This window comes from Miniopterus natalensis, chromosome 12 (assembly GCF_054644295.1).
Source record: "Miniopterus natalensis isolate mMinNat1 chromosome 12, mMinNat1.hap1, whole genome shotgun sequence".
NCBI classification, from domain to species: Eukaryota; Metazoa; Chordata; class Mammalia; order Chiroptera; family Miniopteridae; genus Miniopterus; species Miniopterus natalensis.
Genome location: NC_142092.1, coordinates 67,738,487 through 67,754,728, shown reverse-complemented (window position 1 = coordinate 67,754,728; position 16,242 = coordinate 67,738,487). Strand labels below are relative to the sequence as shown.

General features: G+C 46.4%; 1 protein-coding gene across 2 annotated transcripts in view; it reads right to left on the bottom strand.

Annotated features, from left to right (window-relative positions):
- Positions 1-6,744: 6,744 nt before the first annotated feature.
- Positions 6,745-16,242, bottom strand: part of PBX3 (PBX homeobox 3) — a 177,044-nt gene continuing 167,546 nt past the window's right edge. The window contains exons 6-9 of one of the 2 annotated variants that reach the window (XM_016210976.2): positions 13,462-13,627; positions 11,890-12,002; positions 11,016-11,105; positions 6,745-8,274 (exon numbers count right to left, since the gene is read on the bottom strand). In XM_016210976.2, the coding sequence (XP_016066462.1) occupies positions 8,182-8,274; positions 11,016-11,105; positions 11,890-12,002; positions 13,462-13,627 (462 nt within the window). In that variant the 3' untranslated portion in view covers positions 6,745-8,181. The remainder of the gene's footprint in view (positions 8,275-11,015; positions 11,106-11,889; positions 12,003-13,461; positions 13,628-16,242) is intronic. The other variant, XM_016210978.2, reaches the window with a different exon arrangement.

Sequence of the window (16,242 nt, the reverse complement as noted above, 5' to 3'; positions counted from 1 at the left end):
CCGCTTACACCCTCTGTGGCTCCCATGGCCCTCAAGAGAAAGGCCATCTTGCCGCTCAACTCCCAGAGGCCAGGAGAGGGCCAGGGGCTGCCGGAGGACATGCAGGGAGCCACCTACAGGTCAGTGCCAGGCCCAGAACCACCAACCCCTCCCTCAGAGCCTGGCTCCAGAACTACCCTCCCACTTGGGCAGGGAGGAAGACCCAAAGGGGTGGGGGTCACTGGGGTGCAAGTTCCACCCACCACTTGATGGGGCTCCAGGGCTCTGCCTCTCACCCCTGCAACTCAGGCTTGGGCAGGATGGATAAGCCACAGGGCCGCTCTGAGCCTCAGTTTCCTGATCCATAAAATGACAACAATAGATTTCCTGATCCCTGGACTTTGTAGGCTTTGAGCCACTCCCATGGTACGGGCTCAGTGCCTGCGTGTGGGGGGACCCCAGGCCCGTGCACCTGCTGTTAGCACCATGGTCACTGATGGACGAGGGCATGGGGGAAGCTGTGTTCACAAGCTCTGTCCTGCCCTGGGTTCGGGTCCTCACTATTCACTGCCCATGACCCTGGCCTCTCTGGGCCTCAGTTTCCCCAACACTAGGGCCCATTTCTTCCCCTTCATGCCCAGCCACCCCATTCCCACCCTCTGTGAGGACATGAGTTCAATTTGGAAGTAACCTGTCAGCAAATGCCCCTCCTGAGAACCTGTCCCAGCCCCAGACTCCAGGGTAAACAACACGCTGATGGAGAAAAGCATGTGTTGGCCTCATGTTTTTTCTTGATCCACAATTTAAAGGGAAATTGAAAGCATGTTTCTGTAAGTCTCCGAGGCTGGAAGGCGCACTTTCAGTAAGTTCAGGAGACATGCTGCGTAGCACCCTGCTTTTTCCTCTGGCACCTGCTGAGGGTTCAGGGGCAGCGGTGAGGCGGGAAGGGCAAGGCAGGGAAGTGACAAGACAGACAGAGGGAGTGTGACAAGGGACGAGCCACTAGCCCACCATGAAGAGGCAGACCAGGGGGGGCAGGCAGGGCAGCCCAAGGGCTGGGGGACGGGCGTCCTCCATACTCCTGCGGGCTGTGCCACCCAGAGCCACACCCAGACAAAACACCGTTGAGCATTTTGATGGAGAAAATTATAAAACTTTATTGAAAGGCATTAAAGAAGATCTAAGTGAATGAAGATAGAGATCTTGTTTATGGATTAAAAGACTCACTATTTTAAAGATATTCAACTCATCTTGGCAGAAACTCTCCCCTAACTCCAGCCCAGAAAGATCTCTCCTTTTGCTAAGCTTCAGGTCTATTAGCATGTCAACAAATACGTCCCAAGCGCTAACCATAGAGGGGCATCACTTTTGGGGTTGGAGGAACTGTGGGGAACTCAACTGCCCCAGCTCCTGGTGGAGGGATCGCTCAGGCGGGTGTGTGGGAGGAGAGGGGCAATAACCAGCCCACCCTCAGCAACCAACCCACCCTCAGCAACAACCCACCCTCAGCAACAACTCAGCCTCGGTAACCAGCATGGTGCCTGGCACACAGGAGGTGCTCACTAAACGATCAAACATTGAACCAAACAACTGAGATGCATTCAGATTGACCCACTCAAGCACCTAGACTGGCATGTGTTTCAGTAGGCACACACTTACAATCACACATGTGTGTGCCATGCACACGGACACATCAAACCCACCTGCACACACAGTCCCAATGCATGGGCGGCTCCAGCCAGCACGAAGGCTGTCTCCCACACAAAGCTCATTTACTTTGATTTATAAATATTACAAAAATAAATCTGAGCATCTTCTCGGGGATTCTGTGATCCTGACACAGGTCCCCACGATATTGCTTTTTGCTCCTGGTTACCTGAAATTAGCAGAGTAATTCAGGATCTGCATCTTTATTTAAAAGAAAAAACTGTAGATGCAGAATTATAAAAATTTAATATGCTCCCAGGAAAATGAAAAATGAGAGGTTGTGATCTCGTCTAACACTTTCAAATGTGTTTATTAATTCATGTTTTAAATCATAAGTTTCATTCGGTGAGAGCCATGCACAGCAATAAGCCCGTTTTAAAATATTAATGAATAAACAATATTTCTCTATTGAAATATAACATGCTTCTTTGAACAATGGACCACCAGTAATAAATCAAAACCAGGAGAAAATTGCATTTCATATTTAATACAAGTTGAACTCTGCCTTTTTATAAATGATATCTTTTTTGTTTAATTGGCGTCAGTTCAGATCTAGCAGATTGCTAATAAAATTCTGGATTTCCATATTTAATGATGCGTACACTTTCTGCTGAAATTTTACCAAGAAAAAAGAATCAGCCTTTTATTATCTCCTTAGATGGTGGTGAGAGGTGAGGCCGAGGCCTCAGTCCAGCCTTGAGGACCGGAGTAGGAGGATTATAGAGGCCGACCACTCCCAGGCAGCTGACACCCCTGGCTATCCCCCTGCTGACCAGAAGTGATCATTCCAGCCAGAGGGCCAGAGATCGGGTGTCCCATTCTGATCTGGGACACCGTGTAGCAACAGCAGTAAGAAGAGAACCCAGCCATCCCCCGGGCCAGGCACCACGCACACAGCAGCTCGCTTAATCTTCATAACATCCCTAGGAGGAAGGGAGGAACAAAGTTCCCATTTTACAGATGAGGAAACTGAGGCCATAGAGAGAGGAGGGGACATGCCCAAGGTCCCACACAGCTAGCTGGTAAGTGGCAGAACTGGACCTGACTCCAATGTTCTAGCTCTTCCCACCTCATCCTGCTGCTTTGAAGGATATGACTCACCTGGGAGTCAGGAGACCTGGGTTTTATCAATAGTCAAGTAGGACACAAGCTGGAATTCGAGAGCAAGTCACACTACAGGTCCCGTTGAGGACTAATAGGTCCTAATAGTTGTGGTCTAATAAAGCAGATGACTTGGGCCCTTACTGCATGCAGGGCACTTTAACTATGTCTACTTCCTTGATCTCCCCCACAATGCTGGGAGGCAGGTGCTTGACAGTTAAGGAAACTGAGGCAGGGAGGTTACATGACTTGCCCAAGGACACACAGCTGGTATGAAGCAGAGCCGGATTCAACCCCGGGCAGTCCCGCTCAGGAGCCCACTTTCATGAGCGCTAGGCCGCGGTGCTTCCCTAGCTATGGGGCCGCGGTGACCCCTGGGCACTGTTTCAGCTCCGTGATGGGGCCAGTGTCCCCCTGGCTGGAGGTGTGGGTCCTGGCAGTGCACCTGGTGGGGTCCAGCTGGAAGCAGGCTCCGTGCACAGTGGCTGAGTCTGTGACAGCTGAGTAATCAGGGCTGGGGGATGGTCAGGCTCACAGTCCATGGGGCTTGGTCCCTGCCCAGCAGGGATGAGTGGCAGGCTGTTCATTGGCCTAAAGTGTGTGTGGACACAGCAGCCTTCCTAAGGATGTCCCTGGGTCCCAAGCCAGTGTCTCTAATGAGGAGGGTCTGCCCTCTGTCCCCTTTGGTGCTCAGGTCCCAGCTCAGGCTCACAAATAGTGAGATTGCCCAGCGTGATAAGAGACACTTTGGTAAGACAGCCAGGCATTAAGGGTTAAAAATGTGGGTTTTGACTTCAGACACACCCAGACCCATATTTGTAGTTGGCCAAGTGGCTTCAGTTTCCTCATCTGTTAACTTGCTTACGGGAAGAGTATGCACGTTTCTGCGTCCGAACGTTGCTGACCGGTCACGAGATAACTCGTGTCTGCACTTACGTTAATTTAAATAATTTTAAACACCATGCTCACCGGTCACAACGGAAAAGTAGCCAGTCACACAGGCAAACTCCGGCTCGAAAAAGCGGGTCAGCAAGGTGTTAAGTAGACATAATAGTTCGTTCCTCTCGAGGCTGCTGCGAGGGTTTGGAGAGAGCCTGGGAAGGGAGAGTTCGTATCCACAGCTCTGCCACTCTGCTCCTCAAGCCCTCTGGTCTTTGCACATGCTTTTCCCTTGCTTGGGCCACCCTTCCCTATGCTCAGGCCCCCGCCCAACCCACTCCTCCTCCTCCTAACCCTGCTCCTTCTCTAGGTCTCTGCTTGGATGCCCACAGTCCAGTTTTCACTGCACCGGGGGAAGGGAGGGCCTGAATCCTTCGGAGGGCACAGCGGTCTGGGCTCAGCCTTAAAGGACCGGCATTCACCAGGGAGGCCAGGTACACAGAGGATGTTCCAAAAAGGGAATGAAGAAACAGGCTCAGGGAGGTTAAGTCCCTCACCCAAGGTCACACAGCTGGTAGGCGGCAGGGCCAGGATTCAAATCCACGCCTAGGTGTGAGATCTGCTGGCACCCAGAGTGGGCTGTGTGGGCAGTGGGCCCAGGGCCCCTTCTCATGGCTCAACACACATATTACACCTAAAACACGACCCCATCTGGGAGACTTATCCCCACGTCGCTCTTCCCCACAGGAAGGGGCTGCTCTGGAAGACAGCCCCCCTCCCCCCCACTCTGCCTTTGGAATGGCATGAGGCCGCTGCTCAGTGCAAGGCAACAGAGAGGTTCTCACCTCCTTTGCAAGGCCACCTGGTCCACTAGAGGCTCCCGCACTGCTCGTGAACCTCCATGTGGGGGGCTGGTACCTGTCCAACGTGAGGAGCTGCTCAGGCACCTGGGCTCCAGACACCCGTGAACACACTCCATGCATTCGCCTATGAGCACACCTGTGCCCTATGCATCTAACTCTGTGGACAGGCCCCTTAGCCTGTGATTGGATGTCTCAGGGGGTCTCCTGCTGTTTTCTTTGGCCTTGAGAACAAGGCTTGAAGTTCTCCAGCCTGGAAGTTCAGAGGCCCACCAGCCTTTCCAATACCCTCAGCTAAGCACTTGCTTTCTGAACAAGGACTGGATCTTAGCTTCTCAAGGGCTGGGGCCTGATTTCATTTACCTCTGGGTCTAGCTCCTAACCCACTGCTTGATCCAGAAAAGGAACCTGGCAAAAATCTATCAAATCAACACATTTCACCTAATCTGGAGTGAGACATAAGAACCTTGGGGCCCATGCCACACCCCCAGCTTCCTCACCTATGAAGTGAGGATGGTTCTGCCCTCCCCCACCCACCCCCACAATAGCACATAGGAAAGGAACTGCTGTTTTTCCTTAGGTCTCCCCAGAATAAAGCCTTAGTCTCACATTTCTCTCCAGGGCTGCTGGTCAAGGCGTAAATCCCAGCAAACACTGGTATAGGCTTCTCTCCACAGACTATCCTGAGATCTACCTGAGATGGTCTTAGGAAGTGTGTTTCTGGGCATTAAAAAAAGATGTACTTGTGTGTGCGTGTGTCTGGTTTCCAGTGTATTTTTGCAAAAAACCACATAGCACAGAGACCGTTTTATGTAAAAGATAAGAAAGGCTGACCGATAAGCTAATTGAATCATGCAAATAACTCTTTAGCCAGGGGAGAGGTCCCTGCAGGCAGGCTGAAAGCCCGTGTGAGGGAGGACAGCTCTGGAGGGCCATCTATTTTATAAAGTTTACTCTCACAGTGTAACTGGCTCAAGATTAATGGGAACAGTGGCCCTAGACCTTGTTTTGCCTGGTTCCACCAACTGAAACAGTAAAACAGTTGTATTTATCATAGACAATTTGCGGCAACTGATTAACATTAATCTGATTTCCTCTGAGTCAATTTCCTTGAGATATATAGTAAACAGGCCAATTACCAGCTATTGACTCCTTTTATTATAAAGATTTAGATATCAGAGACAGATGTGTATGTTAATATATGGAATTTCTCACCAATTGAATAAAACAAAAGCAATGTTTAATCTAGTTAAAGGATTTCTAGTTGGTCTTACATTTTACAAGTTTAAAAAGTTTTTTTAAAGAGATGTGAAGGCCCTGGCTGGGTAGCTCAGTTGGTTGGAGCATCATCCAATACACCTGGTCAGGGCACATGGAAGGATCAACCAATGATGCATAAATAACTGGAACAACAAATCAATGTTTTTGAGTATTTTTTCTCTCTCTCTCAAGTCAGGTTTTTAAAAAAGATATGTTAAGAGAAGTTGCGGAGTTTGTTGTTGTTTAATGGCATCTGCGGCTCACTCTCTCAGACATACTTTTCTTGTTCTGACTGGTCTCAGAAGTTATGGAAGTGAGAAGTAAGGGTGACAAGACTGGTTATTTTGAAAACATCACAACAAAGGTTTTTCCATCTACCAAGTGCCAACTGCATCATTAGGTCAGGAGGGAGGGTGTGAGCTCCAAGGAGGGCGACCCAGGTTCAAAGCACGGCCCCTTGTTGTCCTAGGTGTGTGGCCTATGGCATTTGCTTAACTTTTATGAGCTTTTGCCGGGCCAGGTGTGGCTCAGCGGTTGAGCATCGACCTAGGATCCAGGCGATCGGGGTTTGATTCCCGGTCAGGGCACATGCCTGGGTTGTGGGCTTGATCAATGACTCTCTCATCATTGATGTTTCCGTCTCTCTCTCCCTCTCCTTTCCTCTCTCTGAAATCAATAAAGATATATTTAAAAAAACAACAACAAACAAACAAAACTTTTATGAGCTTTAGTTCCCTAGTCTATGAAAATGGAGATATTCTCCTTGCGGCACGCTCAGAGCACGAGGACCAGGAGGACGGGAGTCAGCAGGGGCTGTCCTTCCTCCTAGCATCACCATCATCTCAAAGTCCCTCTCTCAGAGGCCACACACTTCCGTGCCCAGGCCTGCCTCTGGTCGGGCTCTCTCCTTGGCCTGTACTGGCTGGCTTGCATGGTGGCGTAAGAAATGGCATCAACATTTAATCATGAAAGCAAAAAGTTTATTCATGTTTGAAACTACATATAACTACCACGAGGAAGACTTTTTCAATCCAGGGTGTAATCCAGTTAGAAAGGAACACGAAACGTTTTTAATACATTAGAATCACCGCCACAAATTATTTCCATGACTCAATCAGTTTCAGAATCGCATACAATACAAAAAGAGAGAAAGGAGAGGGGCCCCATTACACAGGGTGAAATATACAGTACTGAATACTGAAATCTGAATGCATCACAATTAGTCGCCGCTTTTTTTTTTTTTTTTTTTGCATGAATTAGTAACAAGATGAAGAACATTCAAAATGTTTCTCAGTATTTACAACAGTTTTACTGATCCTGTGTTAATTTAAGACCCAATGTTTCCACTCTCGGTTTTTTAAAAGTTGCAAATGCAACCCTGATTTTTCTTTTAAAAGATTACAATGTACATTACATTTTATGAAGGGAAACAAAGAGTTAATTACAAGATGCAAAAAGATAAGAAAGAGACAAACTACAGCGTGAGTATTGTTCAGAGGTAGTAAGTGAGCACTCTAAGCTACAGAACATGTTGAAATTCTATTGGTTTGTATGAGTTCGCATGAGGTAATAAAGCTGTGTTTTGATTGGTGAGATGTATAAATACTCTTTTGCTACACTATATACAACACTCCAGAGAGCAGGGCCTTTGTTGATGCCCAGAGGACGTAGCAAACCTTGACAAGCCTATGCAGCACCCAGCGCACACCATAAAACCCAGACAGATCTCATGTTCACCTCTACCAGCAGCAAGTACCTTCATCTCCCAGAACAATCTGGATCCATAATTTAATTACCAAGCAGACTCTGGGCACTGGTGCTTTCAGAGAGAAAAGATGCTACCAGTCTCTGATCTAATTATAACAGAAGAGATTGCAACACAATGTGACGAGGAAGATTCTTAAACACAACCATCATTAACAGAGATAGCCAAATAGCTCCTTTATTCCAACTCCATTAGCGATATGAAAGACAATCAAAGTCTGCGATGGAAATATGCAAGAAGTTCAATTTAGGTGAGGTGAATCTTTGCATCTGCTTTAACGATTGAGGTTTAGCATACATTGTACTTTTTTTACCCTTAAGGCCAAGTAATTGGCAACTGTGAAACCATTAATGTAAAATATTGATAATAAATTATGATAAAATAGCTACAGGACTGTCAACAATGTTAAATCTCGGCCTAATTGGATAAAGTGCTTTTTTAACATTGTGTGTTTTAAGTATAAATACAAATGATTATGATTCCTTAAAAAACAGATTACCAAGTTCTCTAATAAGACAAGGTTTTATAGTAAAGCTGTAGATGGTGGCTACAGAACCGCTTGCCTTTTCCTCCTATTGCTCTGAATGCACTTGTCAAGGCATGTCAGCTCAGGGAAAAGTGTTGCCGAGATTAGTTAGAGGTATCAGAGTGCACACTTCCTGGGCCTTCTGTAGGAGAAGTCACAGAAGATGGAGTTGTTGCGTCCTGCCAGCCTCCATTAGCCTGAAAGGAGAAACACAGTTCAACGGGTGCACGTCTACATATTAATTCTACTCCCCAATTTAAAATACCCAGATGACAACACAAGAGCAAAGATGCATTAGCGAAATGTATTTTCTAAACCCACTTTGGCAGCACTCTGAAGCATGTGTTAAAGTGGGATTAAATGCATGTAAAACAAATCCATCCCACCAAGTAAAGACTTGGCAATAAATCAGCACACCAAAGGAAGGCTTCTGCCACTCTCAAGCTGGCACCAAGCTCGGCCTTGGATTTGCTGGTGAAGAAAAAGTGACTGGAAATCTTCAAGTAGGGAGCAGTAGAGAAGCTCAGTGCACGCCTCAGCAAGGCCTTGGCTCCATGGAGTACAAGCTTCAGCCTGGCTTAATCCCGTTTCCACAGAGAAGAACTTGCCCAGCCTTTTCCACACATGCCTGACAGCCAGCTACTATAACCCTCAGAAAATGAAGGCCAGGCTTTCCCTCCAAATAGGATCTTCCAGAATGAAACGCATGAACTGTAGAGGAGCACACACTATTCAAATCTGCATTCCAATTATCTCTAACTGGAGCTCCTATCTGGGATGCTGCTACTGCTTTCACAGGCCGCTGGCCCTTCCTGCCTCAGGTCTGCATCAGCAATAACAGTACTCAGGAACAAATTTGCCTCATGTCTTGGCCTACAGAGGCAATTGCTGAAATCAATGTCTGATCAGATTTCTGCTGTGGCAGACAGCTTGTCGCTACATATTTTTATGTCAGTCAAGAGGGAGGTGCCGGGCCTGTGTGTTGGGAACACTGAGTGGAAGTGACGGGGCGGGCCTTTCTGGAGAGAAGGCGAGGGTGAGCTGGCTGATACCCAGTGCCTGCGGCACAGGCCAGCCTCATGGTAGGCTGCCCCAGGCCTGGACCTCCCACACCAATGTCAGTATGGTCATAAGGTCCCCCGTTCCCCCCATCTCCCTCACACCCATCTGCAACTTCTGAGAGTCCACTCAAAACACTCAAAATGTCTTCTTTTGGCCTGTGTCACCAGGCTACTGAGAACTCTCTTGATTCCCTGCACAGCCTGGATCTGGCTGCCCGATGAGCCCTGTGCTGGGAATCTTTCCTTCTCCCACGATCACTGCCCCTGGAGAACTCCCTTCTTCTCAATGACTGCATAGTTCTGCATAGAAAGCAACTTTCCTCCCTCTAGGATCACAGAGAAAGGGAGTGGGGCCCAAACGATCCCACAGAGATGACCAGAGCCAAAGGAAAAAGGTTTTTCTGGGCTTGAGGAATATCAAATTCAGGTTAGGAAAAAAACCAAAGTGACAACAGTGTACTTTCAAAGCCCCAGTAGTGCAGGGCGATGCCGACATGCTCATGTGTATTTGTGGACGCTAAGAATTCCTCTTCTCTATCTACAAGGTAAGCTGCTTTCACTTCAGGTACGAACATCTACTTAGAAAAAGAAAAACTCTTATGCAGATACAAGTCTAAAGATATTCCATCTGAAGTAAACATCATTCCTCTTTTATCCAAATTTATAAACAACAAATGTACAATATTTTTACCCAGCGTGGCAGCTGGAGGAGAGGTTGTCAGCAAGCATTCTTTTTTTCAAAATAAATTAATCCTTACTCTGGTGGTTTGAGATTATGCACTGTATTATACAACAGCGCCTTATCAAGCCTCATCAGTGAAGATGGAATTCATGTCTGTAAAACGCTGCAGGCAATCACAGTTTCATATTTTATCATGTTGATAAGGATATCGCACATTCTCTGAAGCATTTCAAAACACTTAAATGAAAAAGGAGAAATGCAACTAAAAGGCTTTTTATATGGTTTGTTGTGGGTTATTATGAGTTATTTATAAACCCAAAAAGAAAGATTTGACATTTCAAATGTAAAGGATTTGAGTATTTAATGGTCCTTTTTCCCCTTTACAATTGAACATCCTCAATCACTTTTTAAATCATTAATATTTACTCTCATAGCAAGCCAAGGACCTAAAAAAGGAGAAGCTTGTCCATTTTCTTCCTGACTCTCCCACCATGTGCTGGGCAGTTCATTTCCTCCCCAAGTCTGGAATCCTAGATTCTGTTCCCCCCCCGCCAAGCTCCACCCTGGTGACCCAATCCCCCTATCCTCCCACCCCCACTCCCTTTCAAGAGCTTTAGCCATTTTCCATCCATATTAGGGCACAGGGGAAAAGTAAAGTTTTGGTGAAATGGCTACAAAAGTCAAAATTATTTCTTCCATAATTAAAAACTGAGAGGCTGTTAAGACACTGAGAGGCATGTTTGTAGCCCATGCTGACAGCATAGCAAACTGCTCTGAAGAACAGAGCTCTCTGTCCAGCTTGCTTTGATCTGCTGGGCCCTCCAAGGCTGTCCCCTTCCCCTGGGCTGTGTTGGGGAATTTTTCCTGCTGCTCGATTCTAAGATAAATGCCCTGTTCTTCATCTCCCCGGGACCGCACAGCATGGACAGTAGGAGATGGCATCCTAATGGGCTGGTGTTTAAGTCCCTCTTGATGACAGAGCGCAGCGACTCTGGGCATCTGTGAGGACTTCTAAGCGCACACAGGTAACATCAAGTGTTTAAGTTCATAAAATAATATGTAGTGAAAACACTGCCTTCCCCACCTGCCAACAAGATAAGAAGCCAAGTCAAATGGCCATTAATTTACTTATTAGTCGCCGTTTACCTGACACTGTTCTTACAGCTCTTCAAGTCTGATTCCCCAGAGTACTCACGTTTAAATTATGTGGACTGTACAGTGAATTTCCTCCAAGGCCATCACTGTAGCCTCCCGTCTGATTGATAACATGACGGAGGGTATCCACCTAGACGTGAGACGAAACGAAATTCATCATCACAAATCTATTAAAACATCATCACTTACAAAAGGAAACAATTTGAATTATGTGTGCCACGAGGGTTTAGCATTTTCAATGAAAGGCAAATTATCAATCAAATGCGACTGGCAGAATTTCAACAACTCTTTGCATATTTAAACTCACACATCTTTGTTTTTTTATGCCAGCCAAAGAGTAACATCTTCATGGCAATGCAAACTTTCCATCTACACCAACCAAATGCGTGTGCTGACTGTGGGTGAAAACTACTTATAAATATGCATACTGGATCTCTCTCTCTCACACACACACACACACTCACACACACACACACACATCTATGTGCATAAAAACTATTCTCAATAGGAAGAGAAAAATGCTGAACCTGAAATATACTTTAAGAACTTAGGTTTTTATATTCTGACTTAAAAAAAATAGACATAAAACAATAATATGTTTTTAAATCATACACACACTGGCACACACAATTTTTCTGGTCTATTTTGGCATAAAAATAAAATGCCCCCAACCTCTCCATGAGCTCAAGCCAGAGCCGAATGCATTCACAAAGTTGATCAAGTTTGAATCGTCAAAAGTCACTGCTCGCTTGACTTCTCATTAAATTAAATGGTGGGGCAAATGGGTCACGTTTGGAAGCGCCCAGCCCAGGTCCTGCACAGATGTGCAGACCACTTCCATGGGGTGAGAGTAAGGAGTTTTGAGCCCAAACCCTACCCTGCTAGAAAGGCCCCAGTTGGGGCATTTCTCCTACCTGTGATTGCACATTGGCTCCGACTTGGGACCCTTGGTAAGAATCCCCATTCAGACTCTGCATGTTCATGAACATGTCCCCAGAATTTGGGAGGTTAAAAGAACCAGAAGAACCTGGAAAGGAAAGAGTTAAGTGGCTGAATAACAGAGAGCTACACACAATCCTCACAGACCTAGAGGCAGGGAAGGAGGACAGGCACAGAGGGAAAGGTCTGCACAACACGAAGCATTTCCGATCTAAGAGGATGAAGAATAACTCCAGAGAGCTAGGTCGTGTGGGTCACGCTACAGCTCGGAGAGTCCTACCAAGGGGAACCCCCAGTAAGAAACAGAGAGAAAATCGAAATCCACAGAAAAACACCCTGTAGCTGGCCTGGAACCATCCCGTTTTCATTTATCTCTAGGATTTAATCATTAAACTGCTCTTCACGTCATTAGCTGCCATGTGGACAACAACCCAGAGAAGGAACATTTTTCCGAAGCTCCTTCCTAGCCATACATTCTACCTAACTTTTCTTTCATCTGTTCTCATGTTCTATTAAAAAGAACCTGGCGGGTGGGAGAGAGAAGAGGGAGGAAGACAACGAAACAAACAAAACTCCCCCTCATTTTCTGAACTTTGAAAGATATAGTAACAGATCTCTTTAGAAAACCCCTTGAACTGTTTCCCACATCCATCAGTTTGGACTAGCTGCACATCTCCAATTGTTACTCAAGTGCCCTATAATTTTAAGATGTTTCTAATTCCATCCCAAATGACACATAAAATTTGGCCAAAATGTGTTGTGTGAGGAACCCAGATATTGCAGCCTTGCACTAAGCCCGTATCCCTCACAGCTAACCGCCTACCAATCCCAGCAAGCAGCACAGGGGCTGACAAAATGCTAAGAAGGGCAGCAGACCGGAGTCCGCGGCTGCGTCAGACAGAAAGCACGGCTACTTCGCTCCAACGTTCTAGCAACAGAAATTTCCCACTTCTGCTATTTCATTCTTGACAGGCACTATTGACCTTAAAATGACATAAGAACAATGTAGTTAAAATAATCATTAGTGATGGCACTTTGCCTAATTGCTGAATTAAAAACCACTACAAAGTGTGAAAGTTCCAGAACCTACCAGTAGCGAGTGGAACTCACTATGAACAATAGGTTTTTACAGGCTCTGTAAAAATCTTCACCCATCCCAGGAACAAGCTTGCATTTTTATATAAATCTTCCTTTACAAAACCACTGTGTCCTGCCGGGCTGGTGGGGCTCAGTGGTTGAGCATCGACCCAAGAACCAAGAGGTCACGGTTCGATTCCTGGTCAGGGCACATGCCCTGCTTGCTGGCTCAGTCCCCAGTAGGGGGCGTGCAGAAGGCAGCATCGATGATGTTTCTCTCTCATTAATGTTTCTATCTCTCTATCCCTCCCTCTCCCTTCCCCTCTCTCTATTAATCAGTTAAAAAACATTTTAAAATAATAATAAAATCACTGTGTCCTCAGTAGGGCCCTTGTTTCCTGGCCTGTGGGACAGGGCTTCGTGGCATAAGGCTGCCCGGGCTAAGCAGGGAGTGAGCACCCAGTACGCACCAGAATTTGGCGTGGTGGGCGAATTGGTCTGGTTGTTCTGCACAGCTGCGGCCACTGCGTGTGCGGCTGTCACGGCTGTCTTTGCAGCGTAGAGGTTGGCTTCTTCTTGAAACTTGCCGATATTCTTCTTGTACCTGATTCGTTTGTTGCCAAACCAGTTGGATACCTACAAATCACAGAGCAATGAGCGAGGAGAAGAGAAGTCAGAGAGTGAAACAGTCAAACTTCCAGTAACTGTTGGACACCAAGGGGATCCTTTGGGAGACACTCAATTCGGAGTCTGCAATCATACCCTGTGGGTGATGCATAACTGTTTGGCGGGTTCACTTTCTTTTTTGCAAACCTCAGACGCTCTTGGAATGATGCTGCTTCCTGGAGTCAGCCACAGCAACACTAAAACGTTCATAAAAAAAATATTCAATTGGTGTATACCAATTAGTATATAAGTGATCAGTCCCCCCAAAAGGAGCTGAAAGCTAAAGGAAACGTTTGTTAAGTTAGGTAAATAACAAGAAATACTTGAGAAAGAATAACTATTCTTTCTGGGTCTGGAACAATTTTGGCAGCTGTGTAGTAGAATCATGTTTGGTCTGCTGAAAAGAGTAACATCGATTAGTAATGGATGAAAAATCCCTTTGACTCCTGCCTCAGAAGATGCCGTCTGTCTGCCAAGATGGCTGCTCGAGCTCTGCAGTTAACATGTGAGACGGTCACAACTTGAAGACTCATATAACTCCAGCAAAGTCAAATGCAAAAACACAGCAGCGGCTCTGATTCCATCCAGTGAACTATACTTATTTCTTTTGCAAACTACTTATGATGTCAGCCATTGCAAATGGGAGAGATTTCTAAAGAGGATCTTGTCCACAGGCAGATGTCAGCACATTTCACTGACAGCACAACTTCCGCCCAAGTCACGGCTCAGCTGCATTATGTGTCAGGCGCCTGTAGGTGAGCTACAGAAGGCAGCACCTAAAATCCACACAGCAATTTATAAGAAGGTACAAACTGCTATGTAAAAGGCTCTAACCTCTCTTGTTAAAGTAACAGTTAAAAAATACTTTTCATTAATTTCTTAATAATATGTCAAAGGGAAATGTTGCTATGGCGTCAGGCTGGGTGGGTCACTGTTTTATCCTGAACAGCTATTCAGGGCCTCGAGGAAAAAGAAGGAATGGTATGAGCCATCCAATCCAATTTATGCCAATGGGCACGCTTGTTTGCCATCTTTGCCAAGTCTTTAATTGCTTGGGAAAAGAACTCTCATTCTTCAACCGATGGCACTCATCCTTCTGAAAGAAGCCAGAGAGCCCTGGCAGGGGAGACACATGAGGACGACAATGTTGGCCTTGCCGCTGCCCGCCCGCGGCTCCCTCCTGGGGCATCACTGTGTGCGCACACATGCAGGCACTCTTTGAAGAGCCATAGCAGGGTTCCTTCGCTACTTCTATCCCACCAGCATTTCTCTCCCCTAAAGGATTGTATGTATCCCTTCCTTCATACCAAATAGCAACAGTAACCATCATTATCACCTAATGACTATCTCCTATGTGCTCGCCCAGCGTTACACAGAGCCCTTTGCCTACTTTTCCTCATTTTATCTTAACAATCTCAAGGCCTAGGTAGTTGATTGAGGTGGTTACAACAGGCTTCACACCTGTCCCAAATACAATGGCCTTTTCTCTCTCTTCAACTTGTTTGACCTCAGAGGTATCAGATACTTGTAATTACCACCCTCCTATCTAAAGCACTTTCTTTGTATGGTTTCTATGATATTATGCTCCTGCTTCAACTCCCTCCCTGACACACCAGGGTGTGTGCGTGTGCGTGTGCGTGTGCTCCAACACTCAGCTCGCGGTCCTCTCCCTTCTCCTTGAGCGATCTGATCCATGGCAATCACTTCCATTGTCGTCTCTGTGTGGGTGGCTCCCAGATTTCCATCTCTATCCCTAACTCCTCTGAAGAATTTCAGTTCTCAATTTCTAAGACATTTTCCTACAAATGTTCTGCCACAACCTCCAGCTCAGTAGGGCTAAAAAAGAACTCACGTGTCCTGTAAACCTGTGTCTCCTTCTCTATTCATGGCACCTGCACCGTCAGAGATGTGGCACTACCTCACAAAGTCTCTGATTCCACCGTTAAACGCTTCTAATGGATAGGAAGCTCTCTATTTGGAACTAAGACCTGGTTCCCTTTCATTGGTTTTAGTTCCAACATCTAGACTGTCACAATACAAGCTCTCAACAGCCCTGAGGGACCAAACCCCACCCCTGCCATTGCCCTTGTCTGCCCTCCCTTCTTTGAACCACACATGCTTGGGATTGATGTGCATGGTAATTGTGTAGTGAAAGGGAGTTAGGAAAGTACACAGGTAAGGAGGCAATGAGGGCCTGAGCCAGACAGAGCATTAGGTAGGAGTGGACAGGGCAGATACCAAGGAGGAAGAATAGGCAGAATTTGGCCATGGACCAGCTGTGGCGGTCAGGGGGAGGGAGAAGCCAGAGATGCTGACAGGGTGCCCAGGCCTCCACGAGGATGGAGACAGATGCTCTGGGAGGGATTTCTGCAGGAGAAGTCAGCCTCAGTGACTATTAGAATCCATTCCCACTCAAGACTTATCTGGCTCTAAAAACAAAAGTTCTAAATCAAGATAGAAAAGGGACCCTAATGGTATCCATTCTGATTATGCCTGTTAATGCAAGTTCTCTTAGACCCTACCTCACCTTTCATGAGTGTGTTCTCAGCTCAGGAGGCAGACCTAGCCAGTTCCTTCAATATATA